The sequence below is a fragment of the Perca flavescens genome, chromosome 13 (genome assembly GCF_004354835.1).
Source record: "Perca flavescens isolate YP-PL-M2 chromosome 13, PFLA_1.0, whole genome shotgun sequence".
Lineage (NCBI taxonomy): Eukaryota > Metazoa > Chordata > Actinopteri > Perciformes > Percidae > Perca > Perca flavescens.
In genome coordinates, this window is record NC_041343.1 from 19,120,237 (window position 1) to 19,140,090 (window position 19,854).

Genomic DNA, 19,854 nt, shown 5'->3' on the forward strand with positions numbered 1-19,854 from the left:
TTTCTAATTGAAGAAAGACTCACTTAAAACTGAAATTTGGTTTTTACATAGTTAAAGGTTACTGAAAAATATACCATTAAAGGTGCTCCAAGTGATGTGAAGCATTCAGGCAACATTTTTTGTCACATACAAACATCTCCTCACTATCTGCTAGCTGCCTGTCCCCTGAACACAAAATAAATGGGTCTCTGAAGACAGCTCAGGCTCCACAAACTGCACCAACCTGACCCACAAACCATAACAGTGGTTCAGCCAACAACAAGGAGCTGGTTGAGCCATCACTGCAGCAGTGTTAGCATGTAGGCTACTTCCACAATGTGTATTCATGAATCAACCATCCCCTTGTTAGTTATTGGCTGGGACAGTTCTAGTTTGTTGTACAAGTTGGCACAGTTTGGAGCCTGGGCTGTCTACAGTGAAGTGTTGATGGGACTGGCATCTAGCAAAAAGTGAGGAGAGGTTCGCTGTATGGGACAACAATGTTGTAGCCTTAAAAAAAAAAAAAAAACCAAACACTTAAGACACCTTTAAGTTTGGCTACAAGAGTTTACCAGGGAAACCGGCCTATTCAGTTGAAAGGTGGGTTGCTTACCAGTCATTTCAGACCATACATATACAGCTCTGATGTACATTTGAGTAATACATCTGACAACCCATTTACACCAGCCATGCAGTTGCTGCTGGACGTTTCATTTACAAAACATTTTAACTTTACCAACTAGGTAGAACTCAGCTAAGACTTTGTGACGACCAAACCACCATCTTAAACTTTTGTAGCCTTCACTTTGAAGAAGAGTTCAAGAAACCCACACAGAAGAGCTATAGTGATCATATAAAAACATTTAATTAAAATAATCAGTTAAACACCTTGAAATCATAAAGACATAAAACATTACTTTTAAAAGTAAAATCCATTTAAGAGCAAGACAAGGATGAAGACATTTTAAACATAGGCTCCTCCACTGGCTGCTGTGCGTGGGGCAGAATATTTGACAGAGTATCCGCTATCCTTACGCTGCGGACACTGGCAACAGAGTAGAGCTCCTCCAATCAACAGGAGTCCTGCTGATCCCCAACCGATGAACAGGGACGCTCCGAGCTCCCGCCTCTGTGGGTCGCTCAAAATGGGGTTGTAGAAGTTACTGATGACCGTGTTAGCAGACCAAGATACAGGGATCAGGCACAGGATACCACCGACGATGAAGAACACCCCCGCAGCAATGGCTACCTTGCTCTTGGCCTCCTCATCTTCAATGCAGTTGGTGCATTTTCCCCCTGCGAGGGTAAGCAGGAGTCCCATCAAGACGACCAGGATGGAGATCACAACCAAGGCCCGGGCCGCCTGCAAATCAGAGGGGAGGGCCAGCATGGAGTCGTAGACCTTGCACTGCATCTGTCCAGTGCTCTGCATCACACAGTTCATCCACAGGCCCTCCCAAAAGGTCTGCGCTGTTACTATGTTGCTCCCGATGAAAGCAGACACCTTCCACATGGGTAGGGTGCAGATGATGATATCTCCCAGGAAGCCAATGATTGCCAGAAAGCTGCCCAAAATCTGGAGACCTGCAGACGACATAATGTTTGTCTCTCACTGAGCAAAATCAACAATGAAAAAGATTTCAGCTCTCACCTGCAGCTTTTATACCCACATGTTAGGCTGTGGTCTCGCCTGATTGGCTGTTCCAAATTGTTCAAATTGAAAACACCTGTGGTCATTAAATTAGCCCCATGTTGTCAATGATTTGAGTTGGGAAGGATTTATGGGGGATTTAAGCTGTCCACATATCAAATGTTTCGCTCCAAATCAAAATATAAAGTGTATCAATCAATTCTAAAATACCATCACTAATTCACTTCCATGTTTTATTTGTTAATCTGAAATATTCTTTTATTTTTATTTTTATTATTTTGTGCTCTTGAGTGGTGACATTTGAAAACTCAATTTAAGCATACACAAAACATGGAGAGATGTCACAGGTACATTTGTGACTTTTGTTTAAAGTGCATACTTTTGCATTTACAAGTCTGGCCTTTATCTGAACCATGAGCAGAAATAAGACATGGAATGATGTATTTTCACATTTATGTTCACTGCCTAGGTGCAACATTCTGCAATATGTAGCCTAACAACAATATATAAATATTTTCCTGTTTTACATTTTGAATAGTTTATTGATGTCTGTGTTCTGACATGTTCTTCTTTTCTCAGGCCAGCAATAAAGCTGAGTGATTCCACCTGTGCTGATTAGCCAGTGAACACTCCCCTAGGCCTGTGGCCTCCACTTCTAGGCCTTCAGCAAAGTTGTAAGGGTTTTATTTTTTCTAGTAAGCCATTTTTGAAAGTGAGCCTTACCAAGAAGCTCCATACTAAGTGAACACAGTACAACACCAACATGACCTAAACGGAACCTGAGGCTGGAAAATCTCGATCAAAAACTGGAGATTAAAAAGATCAAATTAGAGATTGGGCAACTGGAGTATGAGACAGTATTACAGTAAATGGTACTTTATTTTGTTAAGCATGATTGGCATAGTATACTTACAACTTTTGTTTTCTTTTCTTTTCCCCAGCGAAAGCAGACATTTTTAATAAACAAGTGAAACGTATCCTGTGATTAGTTTTATTTGTTGCATAAAAAAAATTGTTCAGTGATGGCCTGTCTGCTGGCTGTGCCAGTGGGGTGGTCGAGGGTGATGGGGTCCACAATGTCAGGTGGCACATGAAGGGCTCTCTTTTTTTCTCATAGTGGCAATGCTGTGGAGCACCACACATGCTGAAGTTATTTCAAAAGCCCGCGGACTTGAAGAACCCCTTAAGGTCATCTCTAACCTGACCCTACGTTTACCCAAGGACTACATTGAAATGTCTTTGTGCTGGTGTCTCTGGGTCAGGACAGGGGGTCACCAAGTGGGCTACCATGTGCGTGGGTGTCCCCTTCCCCCCAGTAGAAGTCAAAACGCCATGTTCATAAAAGGAGAGGGACATTGATTGATCAGTGTCACAATTAATAATTGTGTATATTTTCCATACCTTGCCTATGACTCAGTGATTTCTCGGAAAATGAAATGCGTGAATCATCAACCGAGCCAGGCCATCTCTCATCCACACAACTGCAAAGGCACTTCAGGTTAATTTTACAATGAAAGCACTGAAACAAAGGTGCCAGTGAAGGCCTCTTAAAGTCTGTGCTGTATGTGACTATTTCTTACAAATGGGCAAAGTCTGCTGTGTAGCACTTTTGCAAACTTTAGTGTACCTGCATGCAACATGCATATGTGCCACCAATCACCTGACAGTTTAGTACAAATACTTTACCTAAACATCCAAAATCACATTCATGTTCCTAAGGCTCCAGTGATGGGTATGTGGGTGCAATCTACTGCACCTATGACTTTAGGGAACCCATATGAAGGAATTATACCACATACAACTAAACATCATACTGATTAATAATTAAGTGAACTATTAGTGTATGCTACATTTGATTTAACCCTTGTGTTGTCTGTCGGGTCACAGGGACCCGTTGAGTTCATTTGACTTTTTGCATTGGCCTTCGGGTATCCGGGACCCATGCTTGTTTTCATTTCATGTCAGGTCTACCACCGCGGCCCTGGCCTTCGGATCTCTGGGACCCGTCCCGTATTCAATCGTATTCCTCTACCGCCCCGCCTCGGCCTTGGTCTCTGGGACCCGTCCGTATTCAATCGTATTCCTCTACCACCGCGGCCTCGGCCTTCGGGTCTCTGGGACCCGTACGTTATTCAATCGTATTCCTCTACCGCCGTGGCCTCGGCCTTCGGGTCTCTGGGACCCGTCCCGTATTCAATAGTTTTTCTATACCACCGCGGCCTCGGCCTTCGGGTCTCTGGGACCCGTACCGTATTCAATCGTATTCCTCCACCGCCGTGGCTCTGGCCTTCGGGTCTCTGGGACCCGTCCCGTATTCAATCGTATTCCTCTACCGCCGTGGCTCTGGCCTTTGGGTCTCTCGAACCCGTACGTTATTCAATCGTATTCCTCTACCGCCGCGGCCTCGGCCTTCGGGTCTCCGGGACCCGTCACGTATTCAATCGTATGTCTCTACCGCCGCGGCTCTGGCCCTTCGGGTCTCTCGGACCCATACGTTATTCAATGGCATTTCTGTACTGCCGCAGCTCTGGCCCTTCGGGTCTCTCGGACCCATACGTTATTCAATAGTATTTCTGTACTACCGCGGCTCTGGCCCTTCGGGTCCCCGAGACCCATACGTTATTCAATCGTATTCCTATACTACCGCGGCCTCGGCCTTCGGGTCTCTCAGACCCGTCCAGTATTCACTCGTATTCCTATACTACCGCAGATCTGGCCCTTCGGGTCTCGCGGACCCATACGTTATTCCATGTTTTTTCTCCACTACCGCAGCTCTGGCCTTCGGGTCTCTCGGACCCATACGTTATTCAATGGTAATTCTCTACTGCCGCGGCTCTGGCCCTTCGGGTCTCTCGGACCCATACATTATTCAATGGTAATTCTCTGCTGCCGCGGCCTCGGCTTTCGGGTCTCTCGGACCCGTCCCGTATCCAATGGTATTTCTCTACTGCCGCGGCTCTGGCCCTTCGGGCCTCGCGGACCCATACGTTATTCCATGTTTTTTCTCCACTACCGCGGCTCTGGCCTTCGGGTCTCTCGGACCCATACGTTATTCAATGGTAATTCTCTACTGCCGCGGCTCTGGCCCTTCGGGTCTCGCGGACCCATACGTTATTCAATGGTATTCCTGTAGTGCCGCAGCTCTGGCCCTTCGGGTCTCTCGGACCCATACGTTGTTCAATGGTATTTCTGTAGTGCCGCGGTTCTGGCTTTCGGGTCTCTCGGACCCATACGTTATTCCATGGTATTTCTCTACTGCCGCGGCTCTGACCCTCGGGTCTCTCGGACCCATACGTTATTCCATGGTATTTCTCTACTGCCGCGGCTCTGGCCTTCGGGTCTCTCGGACCCATACGTTGTTCAATGGTATTTCTGTAGTGCCGCGGCTCTGGCCTTCGGGTCTCGGGGACCCATACGTTATTCAATGGTATTTCTGTACTGCCGCGGCTCTGGCTTTCGGGTCTCTCGGACTCATACGTTGTTCAATGGTAATTCTGTAGTGCCGAGGCTCTGGCCTTCGGGTCTCGGGGACCCATACGTTGTTCAATGGTATTTCTGTACTGCCGCGGCTCTGGCCTTCGGGTCTCTCGGACCCATACGTTGTTCAATGGTAATTCTGTAGTGCCGCGGCTCTGGCTTTCGGGTCTTGGGAACCCATACGTTGTTCAATGGTATTTCTGTACTGCCGCGGCTCTGGCCTTCGGGTCTCTCGGACCCATACGTTGTTCAATGGTAATTCTGTAGTGCCGCGGCTCTGGCCTTCGGGTCTTGGGAACCCATACGTTATTCAATGGTGTTTCTGTAGTGCCGCGGCTCTGGCTTTCGGGTCTCTCGGACCCATACGTTATTCCATGGTATTTCTCTACTACCGCGGCTCTGGCCTTCGGGTCTCTCGGACCCATACGTTATTCAATGGTAATTCTGTACTGCCGCGGCTCTGGCCTTCGGGTCTCTCGGACCCATACGTTATTCAATGGTAATTCTCTACTGCCGCGGCTCTGGCTTTCGGGTTTCTCGGACCCATACGTTATTCAATGGTATTTCTGTAGTGCCGCGGCTCTGGCCTTCGGGTCTCTCGGACCCATACGTTATTCCATGGTATTTCTGTAGTGCTGCGGCTCTGGCCTTCGGGTCTCTCGGACCCATACGTTATTCAATGGTAATTCTGTACTGCCGCGGCTCTGGCCTTCGGGTCTCTCGGACCCATACGTTATTCCATGGTAATTCTCTACTGCCGCGGCTCTGGCCTTCGGGTCTCTCGGACCCATACGTTATTCCATGGTAATTCTCTACTGCCGTGGCTCTGGCCCTTCGGGTCTCTCGGACCCATACGTTATTCCATGGTAATTCTCTACTGCCGCGGCTCTGGCCCTTCGGGTCTCTCGGACCCATACGTTGTTCCATGGTAATTCTGTACTGCCGCGGCTCTGGCCTTCGGGTCTCTCGGACCCATACGTTATTCAATGGTAATTCTCTACTGCTGCGGCTCTGGCCCTTCGGGTCTCTCGGACCCATACGTTATTCCATGGTATTTCTGTAGTGCCGCGGCTCTGGCCGTTCGGGTCTCGGGGACCCATACGTTATTCAATGGTAATTCTCTACTGCCGAGGCTCTGGCTTTCGGGTCTCTCGGACCCATACGTTGTTCAATGGTAATTCTGTAGTGCCGCAGCTCTGGCCTTCGGGTCTCTCGGACCCTGGCCAGTATTCAACATCCAAGGCTTTACCTTGTCCTACTAATACACTTTTATTATATGCACACACACACACACACACACACACACACACACACACACACACACATTCTCTGTACACATTTGTCTTGTTGTTTTTCATCTTTGCTTCTGCTTTTGGACTTTTGTACGACTTTTTGTACTTGGTTCAGCATGGCCCGTCGTATGACTCTAGATTTCAACCTGCGTCAGGGTTTCTGCATTGCAAGATGCAATGTCCCAGAAGAGGAAGGAGATGAACAAGAAGAACAAGAAGAACAAGAAGAACAAGAAGAACAAGAACAAGACGACGAAGAAGACGATGACGAAGAAGACGACGACGAAGAAGAAGAAGATGAAGACGAAGAAGACGCGCACCACCACCACCACAGCGACTCTGACGAGGAAGACGAATGCAAGTCCGAAAAAGGCTGCAGCGACGACAACGGCGAAGGAGAAGACGACGACGACCGAGACGACCAAGAAGAACAAGGATTCAACGCAGAACAAGAGGGTGGACAAGAAATGGGAGAAGAAGACGAGGAGGACGAGGAGAGGGAAACGTTTGTGTCGAGAAATGGCGAAATCGAATGGTCCTCGGACACGTATCATCATCAAAGAACAAGAAGACGAAGGAGAAGACCACACGCGCGCTACTCCTCCACAGAGCCGGTGTCCCACAGAGTACGCTGCCACGCGCGTCCACGACATAATCTCGGCGTTTGACCTGTTTGTCACACCGCGAATAATAGACATTGTGCTGGCCGCCACGAACCTCGAGAGTCTAAGGAAATTTGGCAACGACTGGAAATCGATGGACGCCACGGACCTGTGCGGATACACGGGGCTGCTGATCCTCGCCGGCGTGTACAGGTCCCGAAACGAGGCCTTGGAGAGCCTGTGGCACGAGGAGAACGGCAGGGCCATTTTCCGCGCCACGATGCCAATCAAGCGGTTGCACACGTTCTCGGGAGTGCTGCGATTTGACGGCCGCGAGACGAGAGCCGCCAGATGAGACTCGGACAAACTGGCACCCATACGAGACGTGTGGGACGAGTGGGCGCGGCGGCTGCCTCTCCTCTACAACCCGGGCGCGGACGTGACCGTGGACGAGCAGCTGGTTCCCTTTCGAGGTGGGAGTGCAGGCTAAACGGTTGTCCTTTGTCCAAATTCCCTCTGCACGCAATAAATAGATCGGAGCCCATCAGAGAGTTGCCAGACTGACCCTCTGAGGCGCGCGTGTAGTTTGCTGCCTGTGGAGCGCGTGTGTACGTCGTGTTGTGTAGGCCACTTTATTTGCTCTTTTCACCGTGGCGCCGTGGTCTTCGTGTGGGTTTTAGCTTTGTTTTGCGCCGTTTCTTTTTGTCTACCTCATAGTTTAGAATGCTTTTGTGTGTGTGTGTGTGTGTGTGTGTGTGTGTGTGTGTGTGTGTGTGCCTATGCGCACACGGATGTTTTTAAAGATTTTCTTTTGCTTTTTGTTATGCTTGTTCATTTTTATCTTCTTCTTGTTCTCATTTCGTCTCTTCACTCTTATTCGGCTCCCTCCGAGTCCTTTCCCTCTGTCCTTGTCATTCTCCTTCTTTGACGACACGTCCAACAACAACGACGACACCGACGACGACAACAACAACAAGGTCGATGCTCCTTCCGCCAGTACATACCCAGCAAGCCCGGCAGGTATGGATTCAAGGTGTGGGTGGCCTGCGACGCCGTGTCCAGCTATGCGTGGAGCATGCAGGTCTACACGGGCAAGTCTGTGAGCGGCGAGCCCGAGAGGAATCAGGGCGCCCGGGTGGTGATGGACCTGACCGAGGGGCTGACGGGCCCCCGCAACGTGACGTGCAACAACTTTTTCACCTCCTACGAGCTGGCCCGGCGGCTCCTCCACGACAGGGACCTCACCGTGGTGGGCACGATGCGCAAAAACAGGCCCGAGCTGCTTTGCTCAACACCAAGGGCCGCGCGGCCCTCTCGTCCAAGTTCGCCTTCACGCCCACCGTCACTCTGGTGTCCTACGTGGCCAAGAGGAACAGGAACGTGGTGCTGCTGAGCACGTTGCACACGGGGGACGCGCGAGTCAGCGCCGCCAGGCACGCCAAACCCGACATCATCCTGCACTACAACGGCACCAAGGGCGGCGTGGACAACCTGGACAAGCTCGTCGGCACGTACAGCTGCCGCAGGAAGACGGCGCGCTGGCCCCTCGCCGTGTTCCACAACATCCTCGACGTGTCCGCCTACAACGCCTTTGTGCTCTGGCGAGAGCTCAGGCCCGAGTGGATGCGCGGCAAGCTCGACAAGAGGAGCGCCTTCCTCGAGCAGCTGGGCAGGGCGCTTGTGACTCCGCTCATCGCGAGACGGCGGCGTCTGCCTCGCACGCCAGCGTCGGCCGCGCTCGTCAAAGCCGTGGCGACGAGGCAAACCTCGTCGGGCGCTGGCGCCGGCCCCGGCGGCGGCGACGACGACGACAACGGCGACGACGAAGAGGATGCGCAACCGAGGGCGCAGAGAGTGCCCAGCAAGCGAAAGAGGTGTCAGCTCTGTCCAAAGCCGACGGAGCGCAAGACGCACACCGTGTGCGGCGGCTGCAAGAGATACATCTGCGGGAGCTGCACGCGAGCCTACTGCGCGGACTGCGCGAGACAGCATAGACTCTTGGCTCGCGCGGCACCAGTTTGAGCTTCGACCTTTTGCGCTGCGACAAAACCCGGCGAGCTGCAAACAAAACACACGTGTGTCGGGAGTCGCTCTAGGAATTGCCTGCGGCCTGACACCAAACGACGACGAGAAGACGACGAGAAGACGACGAGAAGACGACGAGAAAGTTGCCTTTGAAATGTGTGAAGTGAAATGAAATGTGTGAAATGAAATGAACCTTGAATATATTTTGAATAAAAACCCTTTTGGATACTCATGTGCTGTGTTAGATGTGAGATAATGTTACGAACTGAAATGAAATAAACTGAAATGAACTGAAATGAACCTTGAATCTATTTTGAATAAAAACCCTTTGAAAAGTAAATAAACTAAACAAGTGACACGAAGGACCACACAAGGGTTAATAGAACACTTCTTAATTAGCCAGCGAGGGCTAATAGCCAGGAAACACTACAAACATGTTGAGTGGTTTAGTGAGAACAAGAACAACCTTGCAAATAGCGGTATACAGTGTTCTTACTCAGAATTTTTGCATCATGATATTCATAATTTAAACAAAGTTATTATTCAACAGTATATTCTTCCACTCCATAAAGATAGTTTTTCACAACATCAGACATTAACTGCTGCAAGTTTTTGACTGAACCACACTGTTTAAGCCTAATTTTTTTGCATAGCTCTGTTGGTGCACCAGAGGGCCTCTTTGTAGGAGAGAAACGCCTCTGAAGTCAAAGGCAGCATGATGGATGTTAACATCAGAGCAATGAAGGCAAAGCCCACCCACAGGAGGGGGCTACTCGGAGGCATCAGTGGGTCATATAAAACTTCACCGCAGTAGGAGAGCTTTTAGTTAGCAGCCCAGTGAAGAACTGAGACAGAGCAAGAAAGAAAAGGAGTACCACCAAACAGAAATGGCATCTTTAGGACTGCAGATTCTGGGCGTTGGGCTGGCGGTGCTTGGATGGATTGGCAACATACTGATCTGTATGCTGCCCCTGTGGAAGGTGTCTGCCTTCATTGGGAACAACATTGTGGTGGCTCAGACCATCTGGGAAGGACTTTGGATGACCTGTGTGGTGCAGAGCACCGGCCAGATGCAGTGCAAAGTCTATGACTCCCTGCTGGCCCTGCCTCCGGACCTCCAGGCGGCTCGGGCCATGGTGGTCATCGCCATCCTGTTCTCTCTGTTCGGCCTGCTGCTCTCTGTGGTCGGAGGGAAATGCACCACCTGCGTTGGGGACAAGGGAGCAAAAGCCAGAGTGGCCATCTCCGCAGGTGTTTTCTTCATCCTGAGTGGGGCTTTGTGTCTGGTAACCGTGTCTCTGCCTGCTAATACTATCATAAAGGACTTCTACAACCCCATGGTTCCTGATTCCCAGAGGAGGGAGCTGGGTGCATGTTTGTACATGGGCTGGGGAGCATCAGGACTGCTGCTGATTGGTGGTGCTCTTCTCTGTTGTCAGTGCCCGTCAGGAGGAGGCCGCTATAATGGGGCAAAGTACTCCGGACCTAAATCTACAACGCCCGGGAAGGAATTTGTCTGAATTGCTGCATTACAGTACATAAGAGGCAGCACAATTTAAACAGCACCTGACTTTACATACAGAACAAAACCTGTTGCTTATAAAGTTGTGATTTTTCTCGTGACTAACTTTTATTTTTTTACTAACACACTGTGGCCTTTTGTTTCTGAAACATACAAGAGGCTTAGGTATGTGCCATGTTACAATAATGCAACATGTCAGTTAGGATTGAAGCTTAATTCATTTCTTTTTACTGTTCATTGTTTTGTATTATAATTTCAATATTAATTCAGTGTCATACTGTCCTGCTGTTTTCATTTATATTGTTTGCATCATAAGCTCTTCAGAAAGAAGACTCGTGATTTTTTGTTGTTTTGTCTTTGATTCAGACAATAAACGGAACGTTTTGTCAACAATGTTTTTTTTTAAATGCCGTTTTGATGTTAACATAAAGTAGATTTACTTACTGTGCTTAAGTAAAATTTTAAGATACTTCCCTTGAGAGCTACAGTAGTATTCTATGCTACATTCCAGGGAAATATTGCATATTTTACTTATTACTTATTTGACAGCTATAGTTACTTTAAAGATTTAATTTTAAACATGATGCATTGTTATAGATTAATCTACTTAACAGGAGGGTCTAGGCACAGAGGATGTATGCTCTACAGATTGTAAAGCCCATTGTGATTTGTGATATTGGGCTTATGAATAAAGTTCAATTGACTATATCAAATGAAGCTCCTTTTAAAGCAGCTAAAGCATTCAAATGTTGCTTACACATTCACACATTAGTATGAATAACCCAATACATAATATATAACATTGGCAGCGGCCTTTCTGCATAATGAGTCATTTATATTTAATACTTTAAGTACATTCGAAAACTTCTGTACTTTTACCTATAAATAAATACATTTTTATCTTTTACTTGTAATGAACATTTTTACATTGTGATACAGCTACTTTTACCTATAAGATCTGAATACTTCCACTACATTCACATACTCACTGGCCTGATCTCATCTGAGTGGCCAAAATGGAAACAGACACATATATTTTACACTGGTGTATTGTTTTCCTTGTCAGCCTTGTTTCAATTGAAAATGTCTGTAAACAAAAGGAAAACCCTTAAAGAGGTTCAGGATATATCAATCTGACAAGACTTGGCAGATGTCCTCTTACTGGGCAAAGTGTAAATATCCATTCTTTGGAGATATAAAACAGTTCCTTAGCAACATGAATCCAAGCATACACTGCACACTGTTCTCCCTGGCAGTGACGTCCATTTTACTCAAGACAGAAACTGTAAATCCTAATACAAGGGCAGAGGATTACACCATGGCAAACATCTCAAGCAGATACAGTAAATAGGAGTCTACTCCCCTGAATTCCTGAATGCCTTATCACAAAGTTCAGTTTCAGTTCTATTACAGTGTTTTGTGCAGGTGCAGAGTGAACATGAGAAAGGAACGTAGGAACAAAGAAGCTTTATTTCTGAAATTTGAAAGGCAATTGGAAGCACAGCAGGGATCATAAAATCATTATAAGTTGACTCAAAAAAAAATCGTGACATCTGATTTGAAGCACACATCTGTATTCAGATTATTGCATCATTCCATTCAGTCTTAGTCTTTATGAATAAAACAACTCTTAGGTATTCCGTTCAAAATAAAAGATATTGTTTCAGAGTCATGTCAGAACATTTTCAGCCCTTATTGATTCACACTAGCGAGGATATTTGATAATATATTTAATCTGAGACAAACATTTCCATGTGAAAACTGATAATTGACAGCGTATATCAACCTTTGATAGAGACACATTTCCTCTGAAAAAAACAAACCATTAAGACATTTCATGGTACAGTATTTTACTGTGCTGTCTGAGTTTAGAAAGTACCTCAAATTCTGAGATTATTTTTCCTAATCAACCAAATACACAGATGTATTGCTTATGCCAGCCTTAGCAACAACATTTTTAAGAAATCTATCCTCCTGTGCAACTTTTTGGTGAGAACATTAACACATTTTAATGAAACACTCACACATAGCCCACGTTTGATGATGTGGTTCTTGCAGGGACAAACTTGGCAGGTATGTAAGGTCTTGTGCCATATTTTGGGGGGCAGCTGTTGCACAGCAGGCCTCCTCCCAGCAGCAGCAGCCCAGCAGAGGCCCAGCCGATATAAAGCGAAACCCCAAGCTCCCTCTTCTGAGCCTCAATCACCAGGGGGTTATAAAAGTCCATGATCACTGCGTGAGCTGACCATGACACTGGGATCATAATCAGCAAGGCGGCTATTATAACGATCACTCCAGACACGATGCAGGCTTTGGCTTTGGCCACTTCATCCTCCATGAAGTTGGTGCACTTTCCTCCAACTGCAGCCATGAGGACGCCAAACACCCCAACGACCACAGAGATGACCACCATAGCTCTGGCAGCCTGCAGGTTTAGAGGTAGAGCCAGCATGTTGTCGTACATCTTACACTGCATCTGGCCCGTGCTCTGGACCACACACTCCATCCACAAGCCTTCCCAGACCTCCAGGGCGGTGATAATGTTCCCCTCGACAAAGTTGGTGACTCTCCACATAGGTATCGCGCAGGTGATGATAGTGCCCAGCCAGCCGATAAATGCCAGCAGCACACCCATGACTTGGAGGCCCTGAGAAACCATGATAACAGCTCTGCAGCCAGGAACTTCTCAACTTCTATGCCGGAAAAGGTTGCTTTTACTGAAATGTTCACGTCTCAAAGATTTTTAGATACTGAATGCATATACTCCACTCTCACACCTGCTTGAAGAAGTGTTTGCTGTGCTCTGATGCTCTGAGCTCCCATTGTGAGAAGATAACTACTTCCCATTGTGGTTCAAATTTTCAGGGTGGAGTTTCTGTGCTCCTAGACAAAAAGAGAAATCTGAGACTCAATATCCACAAACATTGTTCTCTCTCTGTTTATTGTTCCCTCACATACATACATGCTTTGTTACCTCAAGCAAATATGAGACTGGGAACAATCTGTGCTCAAGCACACAAACACACACACACACACACACACACACACACAGATTCACATGCACAGTTCAAGCCGGGAGCAAACTCTAGACTTCAGAGTTTGGGTCAGTATATACATCTAAAAACAGATCAGAAAGCGATCTAAAACGGCTCACACATCTTGATATTTACTGACGTTTGCCTCCCCATCGCCAGTCTTTGGGTTCCGCTTTTGCGCGCTCCCCGGGGTGTCGCGGGCAACTGGCATTGGTCGCTTTGACCCCGTCTGCTTGCAGTTCTAGTTTACTGTTTGTGTTCTCTCCTTGGTTACTATTTTAAATTGTTTGCATCCCCCACCCCTAGACGAAATGGGGACATAACACACACACACACACACACACACACACACACACACACACACACACATACAGACCCATTTGCACAGTTCAAGCAAGCAAACTCTAGACTTCAGAGTTTGGGTCAGTATATTCACCTAAAAACAGATCAGAAAACGAGTTTAGGAAAGAAAAAAAACGTTAACAAAACTTCTGGAATCCATACAAACAACAGACAATTATCCCTTGAATAGCTTTTCTTTTTTCATTTACACAGACAATGTATATGTATCAAGTATAGAGACCCAGACTTGAGTAAAAGTACAAGTGCTCTATCAAAAAAGTGACTTGAGTAAAAGTACTAAAGCTAAACATTTTTAGTACTTAAGTATTGCAAGTAGTTTATTTTAAAATGTACTACTCAAGTACTGAAAGTAAAAGTTAGTGTGTTATGTAGATATTAAAGAAAGCAGTCAAAAGTTTGGATATCATATTGTTTATATTATTTAAAAAAAAATTTTATACTTCTTAAAAAAAAAAAGGAAACTTGTTTTGGGGAGAATAAAATTTAGTTTTCCTAGTATCCAAAAAGGCTCAAATGTTTGTATAATATGGAAATGGCTGGTGGATTTAAGACAAAAAAATAATAATTCATTGAATGAATCAAATTTGAACATATGTATCAGTGGCTTGTAGATCTTTACATTGTTAGTTTCCTATCCTGGCCTGGGACACACATTCATACGGTTTGATAAAGTACTTATTGGACTTTAACTTATCATTTCCCTTACAATAATGAACGTAGCTGTTCTCAATTTAGGTCATTGTGTACTTCTCATCTCCGGTTTTTCCTGCATCCACCGTCTGTGTGTGTGTGTGTGTGTGTGTGTGTGTGTGTGTGTGTGTGTGTGTGTGTGTGTGTGTGTGTGTGTGTGTGTGTGTGTGTGTGTGTGCGCACGCGTCAGTCGCGGGAGAACTAAGCAGCAGCCTCGCCCGCTGCAGAGAGCCGACAACAAATAAATCTGTAATTTAAAAAACGTAATGTTACTATAGATCATATGCATCAATATAAGACCATGTAAAAGCCAAATAAATGTAATGTCAAATAATTGAAATTACATATTATATGCTAATAGCATATAATATAAGGATTTCGGCATGTCCCTCGCTATGGTTGTTCTTTTTCAACAGGACTTCTCATTTGTAAAATGTTGGTAAAATGATACAATGTTCAAAGTTTTATATTGTCTCAAGTGTAATCTCATTGTTAAGCAAATTTTTTACATAAATAGATATATTATCTTAGAAATATAAGTCATTTCATCATTGTCCCCTAATTTCATATCAGTCCTGTTACTATCACCAAAACCCCCCTATAAAATAATGGTACAAATCAGAAGTGACATAATTTCAAGGAAATTACATCATTTAGAGGAAGTGGATTCCACAGGTTTGTTAAAGATAAGTTTCTCTCTTCTTAAATGTCCTATTTTTCATGTTTTATCAGGGTTGTTAGAGAGGGGTCGGCATACAACATCAGCCCTGTTACCATTTTTTAAAGTGTATATATAAACAATTATTTATTAATCCTGATATTACCAATATCTAGAAGTAATAACCTTTCAGATTACATACCATGTACCTTTCTGACCTTGACCTGTTAGCTAGAAATTAGCATATTTGCATGACATCATCAGTCCTGTTACCATCAGTTCTGTTACTATCCCAGAGCAATAATACATATAAATAATAAATGGTATAGCTTGAGATGGCCCAACACAATTTGTCATGTTAATATGTCTTAATTTAATGGGTATTGACAAAAATCAGTTTGAAACAATTATATTTTTCAAATTTTTAAAGTTGAAAAGGCACAGATTTTGTGGAATGAATGTAATAGTGAAAACATGTTACAGCGGACTTTGATGTTAAAATGTATACATGTTGGAAGGACGGTCTGAAATGTTTTTAACGGTCTTTCGTTGTACGTTTTGTTGGTAAATGTGAAATGTTCGATTCACACAAGTTTCCTCTTCATATCAGAAACAAGGAAATTCTCTCCCGCTTGGTCATTGGTTATCATAGTCACATACTGATACAAAATCTGGCATGTGGGACTGCTGGGATTGGTTGAAGTGGAAAAGTTGCACTGATTAGTTGTAACGAGTAAGGATACAGCACAGAAAAACATTTTAAAGAGTAAAAGTATTAAACTCATCGAAAATGTGTACTCAAGTAAAAGTGTAAGTAGGAGAAAAAAAAAATACTCCAGTAGAGTACAGATACAGCCTTTTATGTTCCCGGGTCTGGTGGACCTCCCATTAGGCTTTAAAATCAATACAACCATAACAACTTATGTAAACATACTTAACAGATGTTTACTTTAGCTCAATTACCAATGATATATACATCATTTATGGTTCATATTTGCCATTTACCCCTGTGAAATCACATTTATGATAATATTATCATTTATTTTTGTGAGAAAACAAGGAAGAAGGTGTAGAAATACACAGACCAATAAACAGAAAGACAGGGGATTGGACAAGACAGTAACGAGCAACAGGTGAGAGTAGAAATGGAGGGAAACTAACGAGACAATTGGGAACAGGTGAGAACAGAACTGGAGGGAAACTAACAAGAGAGGAAGTGCAGACCATATAAGGGGAAGGGCGGAGACAAAGACAGATGACAGACAGGTAACAACAGAACACATGGAACACATGGAACACAGCAACAAGCACAGATAACAAAATACACAAAAATGCCACAAGAGTGGCACAAAGGCAATCAGTCTCAGCCGGATCCTGACAGAGCAAGCATTTAGTTTAATTAGTACTTTGTTACTATACATCTCTGCATTTACAGAACAATTACAATTGATTACCCTGACTATCTCAGACACACATCATTGTATTACAGTAATTGTTACCACTTCAATCAGGAAGAAAGCACTATGATGCTTCTTTCTTTTCTATATATATTTTTCTGCACATATTTTCTGCAATTCTCTTTTTCAGTTTACTGTTTTATGTGAGCATATTTTTGTTCAGTCCAATGTAACTATATCTGCTGTGCATATGTTGCACTGACTTGTTTGGTGAAAAATAAAAAATAAAAATATTTCAACAGCATGTGTGCGTGTATCTGTAAATATTTCTGTGAATGTGAACAATCTGAAGAATTTTCTACAATTTGAACTATTTTAGAATTACAAATTTTTCCAATTGCTAAAACACAATTTTGCAAACTAGGCTGGTTTTATCAAAATACAGGGAAAATACCTCATATATCTTGGAAAATGAAGCACTTCAACCAAAACTACATATAGCATTATCAAAATCAAACTTTTGCACCAAATGGCACACACTTCATTCATGTTATCAGATTATTGTCTAACCAACTACACACTGTAGGGCATAATGAAAAACACTCTCATCTTTAGTATGCTTTGCCATAATACTAAAATAGTTCAAATTGTAGAACATTTTTCAGATTGTTCACATGCACAGAAATATTTGCAGATACACACAAACATGCTGTTGAAACATTTTTATTTTTCACCAAACAAGTCAGTGCAACATATGCATGGCAGATATACAGTATTTACATTGGACTGAACAAAAACATGCTCACAAAAAACAGTAAACTAAAAAAAAATTGCAGAAAAAGTGTGCAGAAAATATAAAAGAGGCAAGAATTAAAAAAAAGGTGCTCACTTGTGGTCTTTTCATAGTGCTTACTTTCTGATTGAAGAGGTAATAATTACCCATTAGGGTGTTGGCCAGGTGGCACATATGTTGGCCAATTAGCTCATGTATTATCATTTTGAATGGCAGCGTTTTGAAATGGCAAAGATGTGACTTTATGTCAGATTGTTGTGTCTTAGGCAGAGAACCGTGTTCAGTGCATTTAAAGTAAAATGTACCATTTTGAATTGCAAAAAGTGTGTAAAGCAGAAAATGTGTTTAGACTTTTGGAGATTTGAGAAGATGTTTTGCTCTAAGTGTGTCAGTTTAAATAATTGTGCTATGTATGTCATTTTAGTGTGTTAGCAATTGGAAAAAACTATATAGCAAAGCATAAAAGATGAGAGTGCTTTTCATTATGCCCAACAGTGTGTAGTTGGCAGAGGTGTCAAGTAATGAAGTACAAATAGCCTACTTTGTTACCTTACTTAAGTAGAAATTTTGGGTATACTTTACTGGAGTAATTATTTTACAGCAGACTTTTTACTTCTACTCCTTACATTTTCACGCAATTATCTGTACTTTCTACTCCTTACATTTTAAAAATAGCCTCGTTACTCCTATTTCAGTTCGGCTTGTTTTCATTCCGGCTTCATCGTTCAAAAACACACACACAAAAAAAAACCCTATCCATCAAACAACACAACTTACAAACAAGTGTGTGAGCTCTTCCAATCAACCATTACACAGTGGACAAAATACAAAATACAGCACTCAGTGTGAATCAGAGCACCATTGTTTGTCATTGTAGCTTATTACTGTACGTAGCTTTCATGCCAGTGCCATTTGTTGTCAAATTTGCCTTATTGCAAAGAATTGGATCCAGCATCAGAAATGCTTTGATGCAATCAACCATTACACAGTGGACAACAAAATACAAAATACAGCACTCAGTGTGAATCAGAGCACCATTGCTTGTCATTGTAGCTTATTACTGTACGTAGCTTTCATGCCAGTGCCATTTGTTACCAAATTTGCCTTCTTGCAAAGAATTGGATCCAGCATCAGAAATGCTTTGATGCAAATTTTATTGATTCCATCCATCCATCCATCTTCGTCCGCTTATCCGGTGTCGGGTCGCGGGGGGAGCAGCTCCAGCAGGGGACCCCAAACTTCCCTTTCCCGAGCAACATTAATCAGCTCCGACTGGGGGATCCCGAGGCGTTCCCAGGCCAGGTTGGAGATATAATCCCTCCACCTAGTCCTGGGTGTTCCCCGAGGCCTCCTCCCAGCTGGACGTGTCTGGAACACCTCCCTAGGGAGGCGCCCAGGGGGCATCCTTACCAGATGCCCGAACCACCTCAACTGGCTCCTTTCAACGCGAAGGAGCAGCAGCTCTACTCCGAGCTCCTCACGGATGACTGAGCTTCTCACCCTATCTCTAAGGGAGACGCCAGCCACCCTCCTGAGGAAACCCATTTTGGCCGCTTGTACCCTGGATCTTGTTCTTTCGGTCATGACCCAGCCTTCATGACCATAGGTGAGGGTAGGAACGAAAACTGACCGGTAGATCGAGAGCTTTGCCTTTTGGCTCAGCTCTCTTTTCGTCACAACGGTGCGATAAATTGAATGTAATACCGGACCCGCTGCGCCGATTCTCCGACCGATCTCCCGCTCCATTGTCCCCTCACTCGCGAACAAAACCCCAAGGTACTTGAACTCCTTCACTTGGGGTAAGGACTCATTCCCTACCTGGAGTAGGCACTCCATCGGTTTCCTGCTGAGAACCATGGCCTCAGATTTAGAGGTGCTGATCCTCATCCCAACCGCTTCACTCTCTGCTGCGAACCGATCCAGTGAGTGCTGAAGGTCGCAGGCCGATGACGCCATCAGGACCACATCATCTGCAAAGAGCAGCGATGAGATCCCCAGCCCACCGAACCGCAACCCCTCCCCACCCCGACTATGCCTCGATATCCTGTCCATAAATGTTACAAACAGGATTGGTGACAAAGCGTAGCCCTGGCGGAGGCCAAAACTCACCTGAAATGAGTCTTACTGCAGAGAACCCGGACACAGCTCTCACTTTGGTCGTACAAAGATTGGATGGCCCTGAGAAGAGACCCCCTCACCCCATACTCCCGCAGCACCTCCCACAGTATCTCCCGGGGGACCCGGTCATACGCCTTTTCCAGATCCACAAAACACATGTAGACCGGTTGGGCATACTCCCAGGCTCCCTCCAGGATTCTTGCGAGAGTGAAGAGCTGGTCCGTTGTTCCACGACCAGGACGGAATCCGCAT

General features: G+C 44.9%; 3 protein-coding genes and 1 pseudogene across 3 annotated transcripts; 2 read left to right on the forward strand and 2 right to left on the reverse strand.

Moving 5' to 3' along the window:
* Positions 1-820: 820 nt before the first annotated feature.
* On the reverse strand, positions 821-1,611 carry LOC114566470 (claudin-like protein ZF-A89). The gene has a single exon (XM_028594953.1). The coding sequence runs from the start codon at positions 1,574-1,576 to the stop codon at positions 944-946; it is 633 nt and encodes a 210-aa protein (XP_028450754.1). The 5' UTR covers positions 1,577-1,611; the 3' UTR covers positions 821-943.
* Positions 1,612-6,663: 5,052 nt separating this feature from the next.
* LOC114567064 (piggyBac transposable element-derived protein 4-like) lies at positions 6,664-9,023 on the forward strand (annotated as a pseudogene).
* An 835-nt stretch (positions 9,024-9,858) lies between these two features.
* On the forward strand, positions 9,859-11,179 carry LOC114566570 (claudin-like protein ZF-A89). The gene has a single exon (XM_028595128.1). The coding sequence runs from the start codon at positions 9,914-9,916 to the stop codon at positions 10,544-10,546; it is 633 nt and encodes a 210-aa protein (XP_028450929.1). The 5' UTR covers positions 9,859-9,913; the 3' UTR covers positions 10,547-11,179.
* A 1,389-nt stretch (positions 11,180-12,568) lies between these two features.
* Positions 12,569-13,207, reverse strand: LOC114566700 (claudin-4). Its single transcript, XM_028595378.1, has one exon. It carries the CDS (start codon positions 13,205-13,207, stop codon positions 12,569-12,571), a length of 639 nt encoding a protein of 212 aa, XP_028451179.1.
* Positions 13,208-19,854: the final 6,647 nt, after the last annotated feature.